The sequence below is a fragment of the Vombatus ursinus genome, unplaced genomic scaffold, assembly GCF_900497805.2.
Source record: "Vombatus ursinus unplaced genomic scaffold, bare-nosed wombat genome assembly UNPS02005659.1, whole genome shotgun sequence".
NCBI lineage: Eukaryota > Metazoa > Chordata > Mammalia > Diprotodontia > Vombatidae > Vombatus > Vombatus ursinus.
Genome location: NW_020945437.1, coordinates 3,542,740 through 3,567,397, shown reverse-complemented (window position 1 = coordinate 3,567,397; position 24,658 = coordinate 3,542,740). Strand labels below are relative to the sequence as shown.

The 24,658-nt window shown below is 37.1% G+C and overlaps 1 protein-coding gene across 1 annotated transcript in view; it reads right to left on the bottom strand.

The window, feature by feature from the left end:
• Positions 1-7,289: 7,289 nt before the first annotated feature.
• ESD (esterase D) overlaps positions 7,290-24,658 on the bottom strand; it is a 34,810-nt gene continuing 17,441 nt past the window's right edge. Inside the window, exons 6-10 of the mRNA XM_027848349.1 lie at positions 22,842-22,966; positions 20,427-20,546; positions 18,085-18,183; positions 16,771-16,938; positions 7,290-7,783 (exon numbers count right to left, since the gene is read on the bottom strand). Of these exons, the coding sequence (XP_027704150.1) occupies positions 7,703-7,783; positions 16,771-16,938; positions 18,085-18,183; positions 20,427-20,546; positions 22,842-22,966 (593 nt within the window). The 3' untranslated portion in view covers positions 7,290-7,702. The remainder of the gene's footprint in view (positions 7,784-16,770; positions 16,939-18,084; positions 18,184-20,426; positions 20,547-22,841; positions 22,967-24,658) is intronic.

Below are 24,658 nucleotides of genomic sequence, written 5' to 3'. Positions count from 1 at the left end.
AAATACTTGATTAAAACAATAACTCCAAATAACTTAGTTAACAATATCATAATTTTCATAAGTGATAGCTAAATAATTTTAAGTGAACTTCCTCTTAAATATAGAAAAACTTGGAAGTTTATAATTTCTTAAATTACAGTATTTCAGAATATTACAACACATGGTCAGCAGGGCTGATAGAATGACTTAACAGCTTCCTAACTCATTCGTTCTCTCTTGTTTTTAAAAAAAACAGTACAGTTCTTAATCTAACGACATCTAGGTTAGAAGAATATTTCTTTTCTAACAACATAGCTAAAACAATTGTTTACCAAATTACACTATGTAAGAAAATTTAGAAGCATTAACAATACCATAAAAATGTTATCTATTTATGTTTTTAAAATTTGAAACAAACCCATTACCAATTCAGTTGAATGCGCTTTCAAATTATCTTACACAGAAAATCATCCATCTCAACATCGGCATTATATATTGATCGATAAAATTTAGGCCATTGGATCAAAAAAAAGTTGGCTGATGCTAATTGGTCAAATGAAACTAGAGTGCTAATCACTGGTGATTAACAGTGGGGAAAATACATCAGAACAGGCACTTGAGCTGATGGCATCAGAGAATTTCCACCCCATCCCTTCAAATATATTCTAGAACCCTAAGAATATGTAGCCACCTTGCTCTGGGACCCAAGATTCATTTGTGAGAAGTGCAATTAAGTATCCTTAGAATTCATATGGGCTACATATGGAAACCATTATGTAAAATGGAAAACACTCTACAAATGTCAGCTATTATTATTGTTATACCTCTACTCGAGTATCACCCTGATGTTCCATCATGGCAGGGAGCCATGGGTTCATGAATGACTTCACCAACACATAGCTCTGGGAGGTTCTTTGACTATGAAGCACAATCTCTGGGAGATCCTAGCAACCTCGAAAGGCTTCAAGTTCAGATCTGGTAATGGATGGACCAATATCTAAGGACTAACCTAGTCAGGTTTGGAGAGACTTACCATTAGAAGGTTGGCTACTGGAGAATTCATGAAACCAAGGCAGGAAGGGAGTTTTGGCTTGCATCAGTGGAGAGAGTACTAAAAGACCAATGAAATTGCTAATATGTCAAAGCATAGTGGAGGGACTAGACAATGACAGCTCTGTTCTTAGAGCATGCTTAGCTCTGCATGGTCTGGTGGGTTATACAGAGCATGTACAGATTATTTCTCAGCCTGTTTACAATCCAACACCTGTGAAAGTGTTGTGAAAAGTGTGGTGGTATGGTGGTGAAAAGTCTTCCAGTTAGCTAAAGAGCTAGAAGGGTTGATGACTCAGGAGGCAGAACTGAGAGCTTGTATACAAAAGAATCAAAATATCTTTTTGTCCTTTTCCTTCCTGCCCATGAATAAGAGAACTGTGATGAATCGATGGTTAGGGGTACGTTAGTGGCCACCATGTGTCTGTGAACACATTGCTTCTGTTTCTTTTGTGTTTATTCTGTCTATACCTTAAGTTAATAAGAATACAGAAACCAAATTGACCAGGTTATCACCTTCTGAATGTCAAAAGGTTGGAAAAGCTATCAGAAATCCCCCTGGCAACTGGAGTCAGTAGCAGTGGTCACTGGCAGAGGAAGCACCTGCAGAAGGATTTATAAAACTAGTCACTAAAGACAGCAGCATCTTCAGGAGGAGGGAGAGGAATGCTGTCTATGGACTCTAGGAAGGCAGTGACAGAGAGCCCAATGTAGAACTACCCCTAAAGAGAGCTTCATGAGGACTTCCCAAAGGGGGAAAAGGGCTCCGCAGGCCAGAAGTTTAGGGATAGTCCTAAAACTCATGTATTCTCTATTTGTGTGCTTCAATACCTTTGTACTTGGTCTATTTTTCCTGAGGATCTAATGTGTGTAAGTGGAAGCTGCATCCCTTAGTTTTTAATTACTGTTCTTGCTATACCTTCTCAGTCACTATCTTTTTCTAGAAGCTAATAGAGTTCTACTGATTAATTAATATTACAGAACCATGCCAGATGGGGCTCAGGAATGGCAGTAGAAAAGCCATAGACCTCAGTGTTACCCCCCTGAATGCTGAGGGAAATTAGAGTCAACTGCCTTCTGGGGACCCAATCTGACAAAGTATGTGATTGTGTGGAGGTGGGGGAGGTCAGGAGAGTGAGCTAGAGTGGTCGCTACAGAAGTATTTAAGAATTATTGTTACTATAAAAACTGATATAGGGTCAGGCAACCTGCTGATCAAAGTAATTTAAAAATGCCCTGAATGATATTGTGTATCATTTTTGACTGATAAGCTTTCCTCAACCATTACCGCTTTCATTTAAAGAAGGCCCCACTAACAGAAAGAATCTGTTCACTTTTAGGATTTGATCCACATGGACAGTGATATGTGAGGCATGGGTCTTCACATGACTCTCAAGATCCCTTGTTGCTTTCTGAGTTTGAGATGTTGTTTTGGGTCAATGGTAGTTAGACCTCTGACTTGAGGCCCCACCCAGTGTATTCTCTCACATATCAAACCAGCTTTGACATGAAACAATCAAAGTCACTTAATGAAAATAGAATTGTAAGGCAAATGAAGGGCATTGAATTAAACAACCATACTCTTGGCACTTACTAGCCATGTGACCTTTGGCAAATCACTTAACTCTCTCTGAGCTTGTTTCCTCATCTGTAAAAAATGAGGATAATAACTCCTGCATCATAGGATTGTTGTGAGGATCAAATGAAGTGATGTACTGTAAGGTAAAGTGTTTTGCAAACTTAAAGTACTCTACAAATGAGATGTTATTACTGTTATTAGTAATGGTCATACTCCATGGCTGTGTCCCATTCCCAACTCACCCCTGACATGTTTCTCCAGAAAAGCGTTAGTCTCACTTCCAGTCAACCTCTTGGTCTACTCTACACAGTGGAAGGAGATTAATAATAATAATAATGACAACAACTTACATTTATATGGCACTTTAGGGATTGCAAAGCACTTTACCTATGATGTCTCATTTGCTACATCAGTCATTCATGGCAGGTACAAAAGAACCTCCCCGCAGGCCAGTGAGCTGTTTCTTGCAAAATGCCGTGGGCTGCAGCTTGAGCATAACTTTCTGAGGGAATGTAATCTTGAGACCCTATACCCAATCAGCAAAGCCCTCCTAGGTCTCCTGGGAGCTAAAGTTCTTCTCAGGTCATCTTCCTTATACATAGAGAGGTAAGGAATAAGGGAGACAAGGAAAATAAAAGTAATGGTGATGATGATAATACATATACACACACATAGTGCTTTTATTCTAGTTTGGCTAGAGATGTAAGAGAGTAAGTCACTGCTTATCTGGGCATTTATTTTATAGATACATGGATTTACCCTCTTTATAACTGATTGTATCAAGGCAAAAGTTACAGTGAGGATACATAGACACATCTGTGGAATGGATGGGCCATGTCTTAAACTTTTACCCTGATCCTGTGTTGTGCCACAACAGACAAGTTCGAGAATTTGTTCATTCCGCCAAGAATTGAAGATTGCCGTGAATGGCCCACTGCCCTCCCATAGTTACATTTCTTGTAAATGTATAAATGAGCTGCTGAGGCATGCTTTCCAAAGGCATTCATTTAGGACACAAACACCCTGCCTGCCTATGAATATTGACTCATAAGCCTGAGCCAGGTAAGAATGCATACCAGATTTGGTACATTTTCTCTGATTCCTAGAAGATATTCCTTGTAGTTTCACCAGTCACTTAAGCTATTGACATATCTTGCTCTTCCTTCTGGTGGAGGGACAGGGTCCAAGTTTGAATAGTTTGCTTCACATAAGGTTGTGAGGTGGATCATGCTAGCAGTGAAATAATCAAATGTAAAACCAGGAAGAGATCAGTTAGTATGTGAAAAGTGATGGATTTGGAGTCCAAAGGTCTTCATTTGAATCCTAGCCCTGCCCGCTTACTCCCTGTGTGACCTTGACTTCTGGGTCTCAGCTTCCTCTTTTGTAGCTTGAGAGGGTTTGACTAGCTAACTTCTAAAATTCTTTCCAGCTCTAAATCTATAATTCTATGAACTCTATCTTACAAAGGAGGAAACTGAGGCCCAATCACAGAGGTTAAGTGCCTTGTCCCAAATTACACATCAAGGGGCCACAGTGGATGAAGTGCTAGGCCTTGAGTCAGAAAGGCCTGAGCTCAAATCCGGCCTTAGACACTTATTAGCTGAGTGACCCTGAGTAAGTAACTTCACCTCTGTTTGCCTCAGTTTTCTCATTTGTAAAACACGGGTAACGATAGCACATACCTTCCAGGGTTGTTGAGAGGATCAGATGAGATAATAAAGTGCTTAGCACAGTGTCTGGCACATAGTAGGTCCTATATAAAAATTAGCTAGAATTATTATATAATGAGATTATAATGTAATACATAAAATGTATTATATTATATATTAATATATTATAATTATTATTAAGAGAACTGGGACTCAAACCCAAATCTCCTGACTGAACCCACAGCTCTTAAATACTTATTAAAGACCCATTATGTGCCACAGAGAAAACAAAAAGAGGAAATGACAACCCCTGCCCTCTAGGAGCTCACAATCTAATGGGGGTGACAACAAACAAGTAAGTACAATATATAGATGAGAAAAATGGGAAATAATCAACAGAGAGAAGGCACTAGAATTAGAAGTCAGGGAAGATTTCCTATAGATGGGATTTTAGTTGGGACATAAAAGTTTAAAGTCTGCTATGTTGCTATTATTTTCACTTTACAGATGAGGAAATTCAGAAGCTCAGAGAGATTAGATGATTTGCCCACCGTTGTACAGCAAGTAACTAGGGAATCCAAGACTCAGTACTTAAGTTGGAATATCTACCCCCTAAAAGGGCTTCCAGATTGCAGATTGGGTGGATTTCAAAGTCTATGTGATGGGACAGGTCATTTCTCTGCCCTGTGTTCTTTTGTTACTCAATCTTGTGGTTAACTAGTTACTAATTATCCAAGCCCTGAGGATTTTGTAGGGTAAGTCACTGCACCCAGAAAACATGACACCGTAACAGGGGTAGGAGAAGCTAATCAACTTTATAAGCTTACAGGAAGACGAGCTTTCCTTAGGGGGCAATCTTTCTATAGAAGGCTGTGAACATGCCTTATTAACAACCTTGTTTTAAAGACTGGGGCATGTCCATTGTTAGCATTTTTGTTATTCTGTTATTCAATCTTTTTCATGTATTTGACTCTTTCTGAGCCTGTGAACCTCTATCCATGGGGTTTTCTTGGCAAGTTTGCCACTTCTCCAGCGGCAGAGATTAAGTAACTTGCCCAAGGTCACACAGCTATCTCTCATTCTGTCTTATTCCACTTGACCAGCCACCCAGGTGAGGTCTCAGAAGAGACTCAAATCTCTCTGAAACTCCTCAGAGACTGAGCTTCTCTACCACTCTGACACCATTATCCCCGTGATTTCTGTTTCTCTGTCTCTGTAATAATTAATCTGTAACTGTCTTCAGCTCCTTCTATATGTTTTCATCCCCAGTCCCCCTAAACTCAACCCATGCATCAATCCAACTCTGCCCTCTACTCCCACTGTGCAATTCCCCTTCCAAAGTGAACAAACGCCGCTTCGTCTTGGACCTCTTCTTTTCATACTTGTTCTCATTCTTTTCCCTTACAGAGACCTGGCTCCCCTCTGATGACACTGCATCCCTAGCTCTCCTTTCTAGCTCTGGCTGTGCCCTCTTTCAGATCCTGGTCACACTGGTCCTGGAAAAGGAGTGAGGAGACTCCTTGCTCCCAATTGTCATTTCCAGACTCTCCTATTACCTCTTTCATTCTGCAACCTTTCCTCTTTTGAGGTCCACATCATTAAAAATTTCCACCGATAAAAATTATGGCAGTTGTATACCAGTCTCTTCTTTCTCAAAGTTTAGCACCTGCTTCACGTGCTTCCTCTCCTCCCTAACTCCTGCTCTCGTGAGACAGGTGCTGTTATCCTCATTTTACAGTCAGTCAATATTTATTAAGTACCTACTATGTGCCAGGCACTGTACTAAGTGCCAGGGATATAGAGAAAGGCCTAAGGTAGTCCCTGCCCTCAAGGAACTCACAATTTAATAGGGGAAGATACCACACAAGAAGAAATGGAAAAGCAGGGTGGGCTCAGACGGTGGTCGGCTAAACTGATGAAGTCCTGCAGCCTGAGAGGTAGGAGTTACAGACTTGATTTCATCCTGCAGAATGATGAGTTTCTGGAGATCATGAAATCAGAAGCTCAGCCAGTGGGAAATGATGAATTCCCTGGGTGCCCTTCTTAAATGGTGGAGGATTTGGAAGGAGCTCTCCAATGTCCAACCTTCACCTTCTCCAATCAAAGGGAGAGAAAGGTCCCCAGGGATATGGGGTGCTGAGGAGGTGGGAGTTTTGGAATTGTTGCAGAACAAATAACTTTTACAGATAACAAAACTGAGGCAGAAGTTAAATGACTTGCCCAGAGTCATACATCTAGTGTTTGAGGAACTTCAGTTTTCTTAACTCCTGGTTTTGCCCTCTATTCATGGAGTCATTTAACGACACTTTCTACAGCAAGGCAGTCTGTTTAGTTTTAATAGATTTCTTATTTCTCTCCCCATAGAAGCTATTCCAAACCTTCTCTTTCTCAAAACAACATACTCCTCTTTCCACTTCCCCCACCCCCACCTCAACTGAGGACCTTGCCTCTCATTTTCTTGAAAAAACTGAGGCCATTTGATGTGAGTTCCCTCTTCTCAGATTCTTTTCATCTTAAAACAGCTTGATACCATCTCCCTCTCCCTTTTCTTCACCTTTGAAAGGTGGCCTTTGTCCGTGCCAAGACCAATCCCTCTGCATATGCACTTGGTTCCATTCCCTCCCATCTCTTCCTTCTGATTGCATCATTAATCATCCCCACTCTCTTGACTCTTCAACTTCCCCCTATCAACTGGCTCCTTTATTACTGCTTTCAAACATGCCCACGTTATGAAGTGCTGGTCTAGGCAGGGAGCTCACTAGTTAGAAGAGCAGTCCTTGGGACCTATATTCTTTCCTCTCTGGGTTTTTAGTGACAGTACTTTGTCCTGGTTTGCCTCCTACCTCTCTAGCTGCTCCTTAGTCTTCTTTGCTAGCTCAGCATGTTAAGAGTTCCTTGTCTACCTGTTCTATGTAGCTGACACAGAGTCATTTACAAAGAGAAATAAGTCATTCATTTCATCAACCACATGTAGCTAATAATTCTTTTACCCTTAAAGAAAGCTTAAGAGAAAGCACTTGGCACAATCAACATCAATGCATTAAGTCTCTTTATTCAGTTGATACAATTCCATAATTTAGTTCTCTAAGAACTGATACACCCAATGACCAACAACTTATTGTTACATCCCCAAATATATCTGAATCACTGTATTCTTTACAGTCAACTAGGATCATTTACATATTCTGTGATCCTTTAAACTTAATTTTATAAGGATTTCAAACTGTCCCTAGGTTATGAAACGTCTTATATCAGGGTACTTAAGGGGAACAAAAAGGAATCAGAGTGCTTGATTTTATATATTTATTCATAAGGTGGTAAGCCTTTGATAAAAATTAGAAGTGAATATTCACAGGCGGTAATTTTTCACGTATAATTGTATCTTTTCAAAAGTTCAGTTTACATGGTAATTTTTATAATTGTGAGATTACTTGTATATTAAGCTTTATGCATTCAAGTATTTTGCGTGATGTTTGATGTGATCATTAATAAAAGTTGCAATGAAGTAGTAGTTATGATCATATCCCTGGAAAAGAAAACATACACAGATGTTGACACCAAGACAGCTAATACATATGCAAAGTAATATTAAGGACTAAAAAATTATCCAGTTTGTTTGCTTGAAAGAAGTTCACAATAAAAAATAAAAGACTTCTATATACACACTTTGAAGTTTTCATTTTATATTTAAACCACAATGTACTTTATAACATTTTAAACTAAAAAAATGAGAAAAAGAATTAGCATTCCACAGAGACTGGCTTATATCACCATTTCATTATGCTAAGAGAAGAAGATATAAATACATTAATGAAGTTTAATATCCTGTGTGGAATAGAGGTTTGCTGGCATTCCCAAGAACCATGACATCATTCAGTGGAGATTCATAAACATGGAGAAGATACTAAATTTCAAGCTAGACAAGAGGGGCACTAATCAATCAATAATGAAGTGAATCTCAAATCATAAATATGCACATAGAAAACAAAAATTTGGAGGAAACAGCCACAGCCACACAAATAACTTTTCCTAGACAGCAAAGTTATATTAGATTTAAAGTTCTCAAATCTCATAATTTTCCAACGATGTTGAGATATAGATACAAAGCAAGTATTAGTTAGACTTACTTAATGGATACTGGAAAGTACTAAATGAATATTTGAGCACAAACAATATAATCACTTATCTACCACATTTCATTAAAATTCCATTAAACTATATGATATACACAACCAAGGTTGGCCTTAAAGAAGAGATATGAGAAAACACTTTCCCTGTTCCTTTGCAGAGGTAGAGGGACTCCATAGGTGTGGAACATTGGATATAACACCAGACTTGAATATGTCAATTGGTTTTGTAGAAATTTATTATATGTTTCTTTCAAAAAGTCAGACAAATTTAATTTAAGGGAGTTAACCTTGATATGCTTTAGGCAACATATCAAGTGTGGTCAAAGTCTATCAACATGGAACTGGCAGACAAATTCAAAAGCCAAGAAGAGACTTTACTTTGTTCAATTAAAGCCATCAAGATAAATATGAGGAAAGAAAATAACACAGGGAGACATAGATGTGGGAAGGGAAAAAAGTCACTGAGAACAGCCTCCTAAGGAAATTTCACTATCTACTCTGAGGATAAGTCTCCATAGGAAATATGTTCAATTACAGACTTGAACAAGGAATTTCTCAAAGGTTTGCTAGAAATGAAATGACTTTCTGGAGTCCCATGATGCTCATAGTGAGCTAACAGTGAGGTCATAATCCCTCACTGTCAAAGGAAGTTAAAGGAAATTTAGGAAGGCTTTTCCAGTTTTCTGCTTAATGCTAGTTTCTATTCAACAGTGTTAAGTCTGATGAGGAAAAAGGGGGAGAGCAGACACTTAAAAAGCCCACTAAACTAACCATATAGAAAAAACAAACAAAAATATCACTTGTGCTTTTGAGTCCAGTTACTAATCCCTAGGAACTACAGAAGATGAGCTGGTACATTTTCTGACTCTTATACCATGCTATAAATTTCTGGGAACCAGCAACTAAGAAATACTTCTAGATGAAAGTCATGGAAGTAACTCAAAAGCAATCCATCTATTCTTTTCCCCACACTACACATAGAAATCAATTTGACAAGAGTGTTGCCCTATTAGGACCAAGCCCTGGATTATTTGGTTTCACATTTCTGTGTCTAGACAAGAAGAAAAACCTTTCTCTAGGTCACAACTGATTAGAAGGATGTAAAACTAAAAAAAAAGAAACACAATATATAGGAGAAAGATGACTAGATAAGGAGAAAAAGATTTGGGGAAAATTCAAAGGGAACTAACTATTTAAGCTTCTCAGTTTTCAAGGCAATGGGATGTAACAGAAAGAGCACAAGACAGAGTCAAAAGAAGAGACTTGAGTTCAAATCCTGTCTCTAAACACTGGCTTTGCCATGGGCAAGTCACTTAACTTCCCTGAGCCTCAGTTTCCTTATCTATATAATGGAGAAAACAATAGTTGCAATACCTACTTCACAGGGGTGAATAAAGAGTTTTGCAAATCGAAGACGCAATAAAAATGTGAATGATTTTTTTTTCTTTTACAGAACAGCAGCATGTGTCACCTACCAGTCACTCAACAAGCATATGGTAGGCCCCTTCTGGGCACCAGAATGGACACTGCCTGGGTTTCTCAAACTCAAGAATATATCTTGTTCAGTAAGAGATTGTGTTAAGAAAAATAGTGTAATCTTTTTTTTTTTTTTTAAGGCAATTGGAGTTAAGTGATTTGCCCATGGTCACACAGCTAGTAAGTGTTGAGTGTCTGGTCTGAGGCCAGATTTGAACTCAGGTCCTCCTGACTTCAGGGCTGGTGCTCTATTCACTGCGCCTCCTAGCTGCCCCTATAGTGTAATCTTCTAACACTTGGCTAGCCAACTGCTCCATGCTTCATCTTCAGCTGTCTCTGCTCCCTACAAAGATGCATCAAAGGAGCCTATTTCAAGATCTGGGTGAGTCCAGGTTTATTTCTCCCTTGTTACTTAAGGACACATTTGTCTCCCTGCCTATTAAACAGTAAGTTTAGGAGCAGCAGGAGCACTTAAAGAACCATATTTCTTTGCACTTGGCCCATCTTCCTGACATATGGGAGGGGGCAGGACATGATTTTCCATCTCTTGCCTTGGAAGCAAAAAAGCAGTCAAATCAGAACTATCGTTCCTGGAAAGGACTTGTCAATCGATTGCCCTGTCACTACCACCTCTGTGACTTCCATGAACAAAATGCCCTTCCAAGGCCATCATTCCCCTCTACATGTTGCCTTTCCCAATTAGAATGTAAGCTCCTTTTGAGCAGGAACTGTCTTACCTTTTTAATTCTTTCCTCCAGTGCTTACTACATAGTAAGCATTTAATAAATCCTTATACTTTGTTTAATGTGAAATTCCTTTCTGACTCAATCTGTGTAGTCCATCTATCCCTCACCTCTCACCATCAAAAAAATGGTCCTTTTTAATGTCTGCTTCCCTTGAGCAATGGTATTTTTTTCTGTTTTGAATAGCCCTGCTTTCCACAGTCTGCCCTTTTATTTTCCCTGGGCTATTTCTATTCCTCTCCACACCAAGTGCTACTACTTTTTTTTTCCTTTGTTTTGTTTTTTGGTGAGGCAATTGGGGTTAAATGACTTGCCCAGAATCACACAGCTAGTGAGTGTTATGTGTCTAAGGCCAGATTTGAACTCAGGTCCTCCTGACTCCAGGACTGGTGCTCTATCTACTGCGCCACCTAGCTGCCCCAAGTGCTACTACTTCTACATCACTAAGTTACTATACAAAGAGGGGCACATATGTGTCCTTCCGCATCTCTGAGAACTTGCAAAGTTGAGATTTCAAAGGGAGGCTACAAATCATAGACAGACAGACTTGAATAAAGAAGATAACGCTTCCAGGGCAAAGCATTCTAAAAAAAGGTATGGATTTTAAACCCTGCTGTAATTAGGATCAGCGTCTTACCCTACAATTCAGTAAACATTCAACTGAATTTTTTTTTGGCAAGGCAATCAAGGTTAAGTGACTTGCCTAGGGTCACACAGCTAGTGAGTATCATGTGTCTGAGAGCGGATTTGAACTCAGGTCCTCCTGACTCCAGGGTAGGTGCTCTATCCATTGCGCCACCTAGTTGCCCTTATTCAACTGAATTTAATAGGCATTAAGTGGCAGAGTGCTAATATCTGTGAAACCTAAAGGAAATAATCTAAGAGAATTCTACACGCTACCTGAGTATTTCAAAATTGAAAGCAAATACTCCAACTTCCATACAGTATTATTCTCACTAATACTGATGCTTATAGAGTCAAAAATCCACCTTTCTGGGAAAAAAAGTAAATATCTGACATGAGAAACCAAGAAAGATTAATTTATGGAACTAAAAACATAGAGCATATTAGTGATACATCCTGAAAAATATAGGATGGTTAAGTCAGTCAATAAACATTTTAAAATACCTGCTATGTGTCAGAAATTGTGCTAAGTGTTAGGCACACTAAAAAAACCAAAACCAAAACCATAAAAGTTCATTTCTCAAAGAACTGCCAGTTTAGTGGGGAAACAACATGCAAATAACTATGTACAAACATGATAGATACAGGATAAATTCAAGATAATTACTAGTCAGAAGGTACTAGCATTAAGGGGAATCAGGAAAGGGTTCTTGTAGAAGGTGGGGTCTTAAAAAAAAAAAAGAAGGTGGGGTCTTAGCTGGACCTTGAAAGAAGCCAGGGAAGCCAGGGGATGGAAATTAAGGGATCAAGTTATGAAAGGTTTTGAAAACCAAACAAAGGGCTTTTTATCTGATCCTGGAGGTTATAAGGAGCAACTAGAATTTACTGAGTATGAGGGAGACATGATCAGTCAAGCCCATTAGGAAGATCACTTTGACAGCTGAGTGGAGGATGGACTGGAGTGAAAAGCAGCAAGCAGACCAGCCAGCAGGCAGTAGTTCAGGGGTGAGGTGAGAAGAGCCTGCACCGAGGTGGTAGCCGTGTCAGAGGAGAAAAGCGGACATATGTGAGAGATGTACAGAGGGTAAAATCAACAGGCCTTGGCAAAACATTGGATATGAGGAATGAGGGGAGTCAAGGATGACACCCAGGTTGTGAGCCTGGCTGACTGGGAGGATGGTAGTACTCAATACTAAAAGGGAAGTTAGGAAGAAGGAAGGGTTTGGGGAAAAAGATAATGAATTCAGACTCCGACATATTGAGTTTAAGATATCTAAGATCCAGGTCAAGATGTCCAATAAGCAGTTAAGATGCAAGAATGGAGAAGGAAATTTGAGAATCATTAGCATAAAGGTGTTGATTAATTATCCATGGGAGCTAATGAGATCAAGTGAAATCCTATAAAAGGAGAAGACATGTCAGGACAGAGTCCTGTAGGATGTCTATGCTTCGCGAGCATGACCTGGATGAAGTTCTAGCAAAGTAGACTGAGAAGCAATGATCAGATAGGTAGAAGAATGAAGAAAAAAGTAGTGTCACAAAAACCTAGAGAGAAGAGTATTAAGGAGAAGAGGGTAGTTGACAGTGTCAAAGGCTGCCCAGAGGTGAAGGACAATGATGATTGAGAAGAGGTGATTAGATGTCAGGGTTAAGGGACTATAAAGAGAAAGATTAAGTGTGTCCTCTTTCACTAGTGTTAAGTTCGGGTTGTGAAGGGGAAGAAGAAAAAGTTGGGAGAAGTTCTGGTGATTTTGCTGACTATCTTATTTTACCTCTTGGTAAATTCCTTTCCCAGCTAGACTATTTTGTATCTATAAAATGGCTATAATGAGATTGCTTGTGTTCTGTGTCATTAAGGAGGCAGTGCCTTCCTCTTCCCCCACAATACAATTTAAAGAAAAAGTCTATGGCAGAAAAATTCTATTTGAAGCTAAGCTTTAAAAAAAATTACATGCTTTTTCCTTTACTCAGTTCTCAAAGTGGAATCAGTATTCTAGGTACTATACAGGATGCTGACGCTGAAAGGCAATGTTTTCCTTAACTCCTCAAAAGCCCTAAGAGTTCAGAACTGAATCACGGATTAACTCTTCAAGAAGGGTCTTCATAGAAAGCAAAGAAAAAGATCGTTTGTGTTTCTCACTTACAGATGGTGAGGATCTCTCCACTAAAGTCTTATTCTGATGTTTCTTCTGGGAGCAGAAGTAACCTAGGGTTCTCCAAAGCTATGCTAGTGGAATGCAAGCTCTGGCAGTGCCTACTGAGTCATAAATGCTTAAAAACTAAGGCCATAAGTGATGCACCTATCATCTGAAGACAATCTTATCAAAGTTTGGATAGGATCATCACAAGTCTATTCATTTTTTTTAATCCATTCTAACCCTCAAACATCATCTACTTGGCTGTCAAGGGGCTTTGATCTGCACTAAGAAGAGGGTACCCACACTGGCAAAATCAGAGATCTTTGAGGTATAATTAAGATAGTTGCCCATATTGGCAGAAATAGCCTTTGATTTAGAAGTACCTTGGGAACCAGAGAAAACTGCAAATCCTTCATTCCTGAAGCCTCTAAAGACAGGACACAGTTGATATCGATTGCCTCACTCCTTGGTTATTGAGCTTCCTTTCTCAACCCACTCTGTGTAACTTCAACAACTGAAAAACAATTAACTCCCAGGCCCTGCTCCCATGGTATTTTTCCAGTTTTTAGAATCCTGGACTTTAGTCCTTGTTTTGCCATAAACCACTGAATCCCTCAATCCCTCTGAACTCAGTATTCCTCACACTGACAAAATATGGGGGACTGACTAAATTCCAGCTCTGTCTATGATTTTAAGCAGATAATCAAGTTTTCAGCCTTTGGGCAAACCAAAGTCAAGAGGGGTTTTGTCTGAGACTCTGGTTCTGGAGTGACCCAGTGCATTTCCATTCATTTGTTTACTCAATGACAGAAAGCCTAAACAAAACCTAGTTTAGACTGTGCAAGCTAGACTTACTCTGATTTTGCCAGAATGAAAGCCAAGGGAAAATTGTGTGTAAGCTGAACAATGAATTTAGCCACAGCAATTTCAATGTTTTCTTACTCTGGAGTTGTCAAATGGATACTTTATCTTGGCCCTGGCCTAAGTCTAGACTAATAAGTTTCTTAGTTGCCAAGAAGAAAGATATTTGGAAAAAAATGAGTGTCTCATTTCACTGTTCCCCAAATCTTTGCCACTTCTACAGTCTCCCAAAGTTCTAAGTCTTTGTTTGAAGGCTAACAATCCTGTAGTCACAACAGAATTTCTTGGCACAGTCCCTGGACAAAAAAGGCTCTTGCCAAGAAGTGTAATCTATTTAGAAACACACAATCTGCTATACCTCTTATGGCTAAACCTCTCCAATACACTATTGACCTATTTACAGACTTAATTTGATCAAAACTGAAGTACCTGGTGGCTTGATTGGTATGATTTAAAACATTTAAGTGAATAACTATAATTTTTTTCTCTATTCTTAAAGAGAAATTTGAAGAAAGAAAAATGAGATCAAATATAATTCCCTTCTCTCTGGGGCAATGTACCAGGTGTCTCTGTTTAAGGTTTTTGAAAAAAGATAATTTTTTTTTACTGTAACAATGTATTTGTAAAATGTGTTAATATTTACTTGACACACATTTTTAAAAGTTATTTTATTAAATGGATTACCTAATGGAACTAAGGTTTTATGGTTCATTTTATTGTTGTCAATAAAATATGCTTCATGCGTTTAAAAATTAAGATTATGTAACATGATTATTTTCCATCTTCATTTTTAAATGAAAAGGGTTTGTCCATTTTATGTTTTGAAGGGGGAAAGGAAGAAAATAAGCATTTGTATGGTATCTACTATGTGCCAGGGCAGCCAGGTGGTGGAATGGATACAGTGCAGGGCCTGAAGTCAGGAAGATTCATCTTCGCAATTTCAAATCTGGCCTCAGACAATTATTAGCTGTGTGATACTGGGCAAGTCACTTAACCCTATTTGCCTCAGTTTCCTCATCTGTAAAATGAGCTGGAGAAGGAAATGGCAAACCACCCCAGTATCTCTGCAAAGAAAACCTCAAATGGGGTCACGAAGAATTGAACGTGACTGAAACAACTGAACAACAATAAAAATGTGCTATGAACTGTACTAAGCACTTTTTTTTTTAAACAGATGTTATCTCATTTGAACCTCATAACAACCCCAGGAGGTAGGTGCTGGCATTATTCCTACTTTAAAATTGAGGAAATTGGAGCAAACAAAAGTTAAGTGACTTGCCCAGGGTCAAAGAGCTTGTAAGTTTCTGAATCTGGATTCGAACTAGGTCTTTCAGTTGAGAACCACTGCTATATAGAGGACTTAATGGAGGAAATGGACAAGAATAGCACAGTAGCCTAGATAGATGGCCACCTGCACCAATGGAGAGAGTCAACATTTATATCAAGGAGATCAGAAGAGCCATGTGAATATTGAAATAAGATGGATAGAAAAGATTAACTCATATTATTATATATTTGCTTCATACTCTCATAAGAGAATAAAAAAAATCAAGACTAAAAATATTCCTATCATTAAAGGGAATATTTTATCCCAGTACTTCAAAAATACAAACTACAGAGATTTCCAGACAGAAAGAAGCAAAATGTTAATAAAAGCTCATTGGACTGACCTAATTTATTTGCATTTCTAAGAGGAAGATAAATAATTTTCCTCTGCTGATGATACTTATTCTATGTCTTTACTTAAGACAGCTAGGTAGTACAGTAGATAGAGCACTAAGCTTGGCATTAGAAAAATCTGAGTTCAAATTGACCTCAGACACTAGCTATGTTACTCTGGGTAAGTCACTTAACCTTTCTCAGTTTACTCATCTGTAAAATGGAGAAAATAATAAAATCTACCTTTCAGAGTTATGAGGAGAAAATTTAATAATCTTTATAAAGTGCTTTGTAATCCTTTAAGTGCTATATAAAGGTTTGTTATTATTGTTGTTGTTATCTGAACTGTGCACTCTAAGAAATACTTCTAAATCCAAAGAAGGAAAGTCCTGTTAGAGACAACTTCCTCATTTTATACAGCAGGCACCCAATAAAATATTTTTGGCTGAATTAAAATCATCTATTCCAACCATGACAGAATAGCTGAAAGTAGAAATTAGAGGAAGGTTGGAAATAATTAATGATCTAAACTTCTGGCTTTTACTTCGTCAGGTCTTCAATGTTGCTATACAACTTATTTTTACAGTGTTAATTATATAGGAGTACTTTAAAAAACTATAGTAACTTCTTTTACACAGTACTTCTTAAGTGTTAAAAATATCTACTTCCCTTAAATAGTCTCTATATATTATTTGACACAGAAATTACTATAACCCGATTATTTTAATTTAATTAATTTTCAGATGTGCCTTAAAGGAACACACTAGAAATATTGAGGAAAGACATAATTCAAATTCAGATCAAAGAAAAAGCCCTGACAATGTTTTTTTTGAGTTAGATCATGGAGCACAAAGTCAAGAGAAATAGTTTGCTAACACTTGCCTCTTGCAATCGAAAAACAACTGGAATTTTCCGTTCTGCACAGGCAGCTATGAAGTTGTCAGGAAGTAATTGCCCATCTTTAAGGAACTGGTCATCTTTGCCTTGATCGATTAATATGTCCAAGTGAGAATCTGGATACGACTTCACAAGATGAGTAGCATCATATGCCTGTAAATAATAGGAAAAATTCAAAGCTAATTTTTACAATGCTTAAAAAAGAAGATAATCTAGAATATGAAGCACTCTGGAGATAGTATATCAAAGTAAGCCATGTATACTTAATGGGGCTACTAGAGTGAAACAGAAATTAGAAGCAACCCAGATTACAAGGCTGATTAAATCTGAAACATGCTTTTAAGTCTCAAGTGAAGCTATTAAAGCTCTATATATCTCAAGATAATTTTTAAGGTTTTGGTTAAAAAGCCTACTGGATTCTAGTTCCCAGTTTCTAGCCTCTTCCTTGCTTTAATTAATCCTCCTCATAAAAGCAAGGATCATCTTCCTCGAGCACTCTTCGGCTCACACCCTTTCCTTGTAACTCTACAGCAACTCTTAGCCACCTCTCAAGTTCAATAAAAACATCAAGTTATTTTTAAAGATGTTTCTAATTCCTTTATTTCCTTCCACACCGAGGTACTCTCTACCCCAACCAGAAGCACTGTTAATCTCCTCTACCAACCCCAGAAACACACACTAGTATTCTTCCACTTCTAGCCATATCATCTGACTTTTCTTTCTTTTCCCCTCTCCATGTATGAATAGGCAACTTCATTAATTTGTGTGTGTGTGTGTGTGTCTCTGTGTGTGTGTGTGTGTGTGTGTGTGTCTCAGATAGAAATCTGTCTCTTAAAAAAAAACCAAAAAACAAAAAAATAAACAACTGACTTCTCCATCAGGAACTTATCATTCAAAATAGCACAAATGTTATTAATAAAGAAGCCTCATTTACATATCTAGGCTCCAGCATTTAGATATTTACATATCTAGGCACATAGCATTGTCACAGACACAATAAAGAGGTGGGTTAATCTAAATTTTACAAGAAATACTAGAACACAGACTTTTTGTATTAGTAAGAAGTACAAGCTGCCTTTTCATCATTCAGGATTATTACTGGAACATCTTTTTCTTAGAGTATCTATTATAATTAATCACTGTTTAAAATCAAATTTTTCATCATATGTATATTCTAGTATGAAATTTATTCCTTAAATTTTAGATACACCTCAAGGCATGGCTAGGCATGTATGATCTCTAGTTTGTATAATTTTTAAAATACTTTAATATATCAGGTATGAATTATTTAGTACCTACCTCCCACTTACTTTGATCTGTTCCTAAATATCCACTGAAGGCCTTTTTCCCCCAAGGACAGAGCACTGGATTGCAGATTGGAGAGAATGCTGACACAGACTTCAGAAACAAAGAAACCAAATTTCAAAACCAGTCATTTTGGAAGGCAATATTTGAACTGCCATGTAGAAAATGACTACGAAGCTACTGACTCATGAAAAGGTTTGTGAACAATTTTCTTGAAATATCTTTGGCTTTGATAGTAAGTGCCTCAAGGGCCAGAACACCCCACTGAATATTCTGGTAAACTGCTAGTAAAATTATGGGTGCTGAAATAACACAAAGCAATAAATTATTATTCATCAAATAAGTATTTTAAACAAAAGGAAGTTTATGTTTAGTACTTTTCCTTCTGCTAATTATGTCCACCAAAAATAAATTAACTTGTTGAGATGTCATAATAGACTCTTGGTGAATAAATGGCATTTAATTTTAAAATACTCTGTGTTAAGAAAGATATATTGGAATTTAAATAGCATTATTACCAATAATGATACAAATTTTTCCATATTATTTTATACCACTAGCAAACATAGAACTCAGCAAACATTTACCATGTTATTTTATATGGGTTTAAATTCAGAGTAGAGATATTTTATTCTTCAAAGAATTTATCTTACTATACCTTATTATAAGAATTTATACCTTATACATAATCTTGTAGTTTCTATTAGATTTAATAATCTTTTTCAAAACATGAAAAATGTAAATATGCTCTATTTTTGGATTAGAGAATAGAAAACTGCTTTATTGCATACTGAAAAGATTTTTGATTTTTTAAAAATCCACCATGACAGGAAGCTGGTTCAATTTCAAAACAAATCTTGCCAATAACAAAACATATCATGCTGTAGAAATAAGTCTCTATTACAAATATTTTCATCACTGAATCAGAGATTTGGAATAATTTAGTAACTAATCCCTTGAGGTTGGGTATAGATGAAACAGACCATGAAAGTTCTACGATTTTAAGGCCTGAAGTTGCTAGCTCAACCTAGTCAAGAATTCAAAGCATAGCAGAACATTGTTACTGCCAAGGACCACATTAACAATTTCCTTTACAACTCCCCATAGCACACTGTTCTCCATTATATAATGAGCTCAACATAGAGGACTCAAGGTTACTAACTGACAAGAAAATATATAACACTTAGAAATAGGCAAAAGAGAAAGTTAACACTTTTGCCTAAAGAATTTAGGACTGCTTAAAAATATGTTAATGAATAAAGAATCTCTACTGCTCTTACATGAAAGGAAAAGTGAATTAGACTAGAAAAAAAACTCAAATGACACTCAAATGAAGTCACTAAACAGTTAAGATTTTTAGATGTTGAAACCAGTTTAATTATAGACATTAAATTTAGTTGTATTGCTATCTGACATGAAGTCATTATAAATCACTAATAAAAAGAATAAAGAATCCCTAAACTATTATAAGCTAAGGACAGTTCCTTCTAACTCAGAAAATCAGAGTTAAATTTACCAAGCTGCTTCTGATAGAATGGTAGGAGTAGTTACGGCATTCAAATCATTAGTACCTCAGAATTAATTCCAAGAAGATAAGGTTTTTAAATGATGAAAGTTGACTCTGAACAAAAATAAGCAAATCAAATAGTGTAGTGTAAAGAGCAATGCATATAAAGACAGAGGGCTTGGGTTCAAATGATGCCTAGGCACCTTAACATCTATGTAATCTTAGGCAAGTCACCTCTCTGGGTCCCAGAGTCATTATCTAGAAAATGAGGCCATTGGACTTAACTAGATGATCTCTAAGGTCCTTTCTAGCACTAAATCAGATTTCACAACATTTCTGGTGAATATCTAATAAAAGAGATTTATTTCAGCTATTGGTTTAGATGAAACACCAATTTAAGGTGAGTACATGATTGGGAAAAAAGTGTATTTCACAGATACATACACATAGACAGTAAGTTGGATCTCTGGAATTGAGGGTAGAATTTGCTTCTGACATTGTAGCAAAAATTTCCAATATAAAATATGAAGACATCTTTTTCATTTCTGATCACTGGCCCTGGAAAATTCTAATGTCAATACTACAAAGATAAATTATTTCCAAATTCAACCTTAGAATTTGGAATCCAAATGACATAGCTAGGATTTAATCCATATCTCCTAACTCCAAACAAAGGATGTTTTCCACTAAATAACATGGCCTATATGAGTCTAGAATTCAAATGCCTTTAAAACTGAATTAATATCACTAGAAACAACACGATGTTTGGATTCCAAATTAAAATCACTAAAAAGAAACGTTAACCATTTTAACACTAAGATACTATTACTTTGTATTTTCCGGGATTCTTCAAAGCACAAATCAGAGCTCCATGGCCTCCCATAGAATGGCCAAAAATAGATATCTTCTCTGGATCAGCTGGAAAATTGGCATTTATCAGCTTGGGCAGCTGAAAAGGATTAATAACATGACAAAAATATAAGCGAAATTTGGCCTCTTTCCAAAGTACACACAACAATAATACCACAAATAAATCAACACTGGTAACTGACTCAAGCTATGCACAAGTTGATTAAATTTAATTTATATATACTGATTACAGTTTTAAAACTTCATGAACAAGAAATAATAGTATTAAAAAGAAAATATTGGTTATACTATAATGTCATAGTCCTCAGAAGTGGTCCAAAACAAACAAAATAACAGAAAGTAAGACATATTGATTATTGCTTCTGTTTCATTTAAAAGTCAAAAGTTTGCATTGACACCTCATTTAAGGAGATGACTATTCTTACTTTAGTCAAAATTATATCTTTATACTGGCCATTTCAAATAAAACACTTTGGAGAAAAATGGTTTCTGCTTCTGTGTGGCCTTTAAAACATACTATACATGGCTGGCACTTTGATTCTGTTGTTTTTCTTAAACTGCTAAAGTTGTACCTCTACAAAGTCCTACTTATCACAGCAAAAAGATTACCTTGTAAGTCAGCAGAGCACAAGAGCTGGCACACAGCTTTACCATTCTAGGCAAGGCTTCAAGCAACCTCAAGTCCTGGCAAGAGACTACGCCTGCCTTCTGAGGGTCATACTGGTTAACTACAAAAGGTTGGCTATTTGGTGATGAATTTTTCAGCCATGATAACTCATAGAACAAAGAAATACATAAAATGGGGGCATCACAGTGGATATAGCACTGATCCTGAAGTCAGGAAGACCTGAGTTCACATCCAGACTCAGACACTTACTAGCCATGTGACCCTGGGCATGTCACTTAACCTCAAATGCCTCAAAAAAGAAAAAAAAATACAAAATGACTTTCAGTTCTGGGCAGGCCTCTTCTACTTCTACAGCAACAGCAACTGAACAGGGGAAAATGGGGAAGATGGGGCACTCCATTACAGTTTTTAGATAGACTAAAAACATTAAATTAATTTTCAGCACTCTAAAAGTGATAGTCCAGCCCAGCAACCAATGAGGGGCCATACTACTTACTGGAAGAACTGAATCATCAATATTGACATTCATACTATAAATGAAACCAGAAGATAAAAGGAACCTGCAGCTAAATGGAAAGATGGCAAAAAAAGAAGGGCAAATAAGGGAGTTGGCAAAGTCAGTTTTATTGTGTGTCAAAAGGAGACACCATTTTATAAGAAACTTAGGTAATTTTATATTGCAGTGCTCATGATTAGTAGCTGGTAAAGAATAACCACCAATATAATTATTGTAAGGGATGAGGAGGTTGAGAATTTTATTGAAAACTTAAAACCCTCTAGATTAAATTAGTATCAATCAATTAGCAAGTACTTATTAAGCACCTCCTATGTGCCGGCCCTGTGCTAGATGCTATAGATAAAAACACTATGAATGAATGAAACACTATCTTCCTCGAGAAGCTTACATTCTAACATACTTAATACAAGGTAACTTCATTGCACAGTTGGGCATATGGAAATATGGAGACAAAACACTGAAAAACATGGTTCAAGAATAAGACAAAAAAAAGGCCAAAGTCTTACAGATTATATAGTCAAGCCTATATATTATGAATACTTTTTTTGAGAAGAGAGTTTGGAGTTGTTAGACATATGGCTAACATCAAATAATAACACAGACAAAAAAGAAATTGAATATATTTGAGCAAAGAAGTGACTAGTTACCAATGGGGGAGTAATTTCTGAATCAGCTGTTGGGTTACTGTGAGTTTTGTTAGACCAAAGCTCACAATCAATATGTACTGGTCAATATAATTATTAGGCTATTCTACAAAACACATAGAAATTCTTAATAATAAGCCTACTTAAAACCTTAATGGTCCAGACTTGTGATTTGATCAGTTTAGGGAGCTCTCAGGGGCTAAGCTCCCTCTATCAATGCAGATCCACAACTTTTTTACAACTGATAGACTCTGTGGGTTGCCTGGGGCACTGAGATGTTGAGTGACTTATTTGTCCAGAGCCACACAATCAGCGTGAGTCAGAGGAAGAACTTAAATGATATTCCTGACTCCAAAGCCAATTCTCTACCCTGGATGCCATGCTAGCAGCCTCTCATGGAAAATGATATTTTGAGAAAGTTTGATATTTTCTCTAATATGACCAATAAACGTACACAACATCAATTTAATAATACTCATCTTGAGTTTAAGATTAAACCTTTCAAACAAAATCAAACTAAGACAATAGTAAACAAATAAAGATAACTGAAGCTAATTATAAAAATGTTGATTTCAATAGAATTACCTCATCTATTACATAAGAGTACATCCTATAGTGGGTTTTCCAAGGTTCTTCAGTGGCATTCACATAAAAACCAGCACCAGTACCAAAGTCCCAGCTGTCATCTTCTCCTTTAATATTACAGCCACCTATCAAAGCAAAATGTCATTGTTAAATGACCACCTGAAATCATTACCACAGTATTTATTAATATTTAATATAGAACTTTGGTTTTTCAAGGTTCTTTCACATAGCTGACCTTACCTGGTCTGATCTTAACAACACTGTGAAGTAGGCAAGGCAAACATTATTATCCATATTTTAAATGTTAGGAGTTAAGGTTCAGAGAGCTTAAGTGATTTTAATAAATGACATAGCTAGGATTTAATCCATATCTCCTGACTCCAAACAAAGGATGCTTTCCACTAAATAACATGGCCTATATGAGTCTAGAATTCAAATGCCTTTAAAACTGAATAAATATCACTAGAAACAACACGATGTTCATGTCCAGAAATCAAAATCAATCCCAGGTTTCACACGCATCCCTATGGGATTGTTTTAATGAAAGCACTTTGTAAGCCATTAAATACACTATAAATGTGACCTAGGACAGTTAGTATGATTGCATTAATGAAGGAAGTTTCCAAACCAACAGCTCCTCATGATAATGAAATCACAGGTTAGAACCAAAAATTATTATTACAGTATTTCCAAGGGCATGGAGCAGGTAGGTGGCACAGTGGATAGAACACTAGGCTTGAGTTCAAATCCAGTCTCAGATACTTACTAGTTGTCACTTAACCCTGTTTGCCTCAATTTCCTCACCTGTAAAGTGAGCTGGAGAGGGAAATGGTAAGCCACTCCAGTATCTTTGCCAACAAAATCCCAAATGGGGTCATGAAGAGTCATACACAATTAACCAACTAAAGAACAAGAGTGCAGAACTTATGCAAAATATATGGGTCCTGAAATTGGTAACAATAAAATCTCAGGTACCTTTAACATATACTTTGTCTTTATTCTTTGGCAGTGTTAAGGAGCTGAGAAATAGTGCTAAAAGAGACCACAAAGCAGGGGTACATAAACTGAGAGAAAGTTTGGTTAAGTTTTATGGTCTGTCTCATCAGTGGACTGCCAGGTAACAAGAAAAGGAGAGTAGAGAGAGAATTTATGAAGGATGAAAGAGAGGTGGTAGTGGTTGGGGAGCAAAATAATATAATGGTGAGTACCAAACTTCAGATACACTCTTCAAATACTGTACTGTAAAGTGTAATTATTTTGTAATTCCTTTATGTGGTTACTATATATTATTGAGCATTATAGCTTTTTGTATTGTATCTTATCTCTCTACTAAACTACCAGCTCTTTGAGAACAGATGTTGAATCTTACCTAGACACTGTATTTTTTTTTTCAGCACTGTTATTTTGTACTGTTTCACAGTCTTTGTACCTCTAGTATCCAGCATAGTGATAAATGCTTGCTGATTATCTCTGACCAAGAGTAACTTTCTTCCACTTGACAGGATCTGAGACTAGTAAGCTCAATTGGTGAAAAGCATTGTGACAATGAGGACAAAGTTGTATGTTCAATCTCTCAGTAGATTAATTTGGTCTACTATGGTCTACTCTTTGACCATAAACTGCACATCACCTCAGGCCCACTGCCTTGAAAAAAGGAACAATATTAGAGAGTGTCAATATAGCCATTACCCATTACTGCAAAGACACCACAATTCACATAGTGGGTGCTTAATAAACATCTGTTGAATTACTAACACCTTAGTAATGGTCAGTTGTGTTATCTTGGTGTTACCTTTGTCTAAAAGGCTGCAAAACAC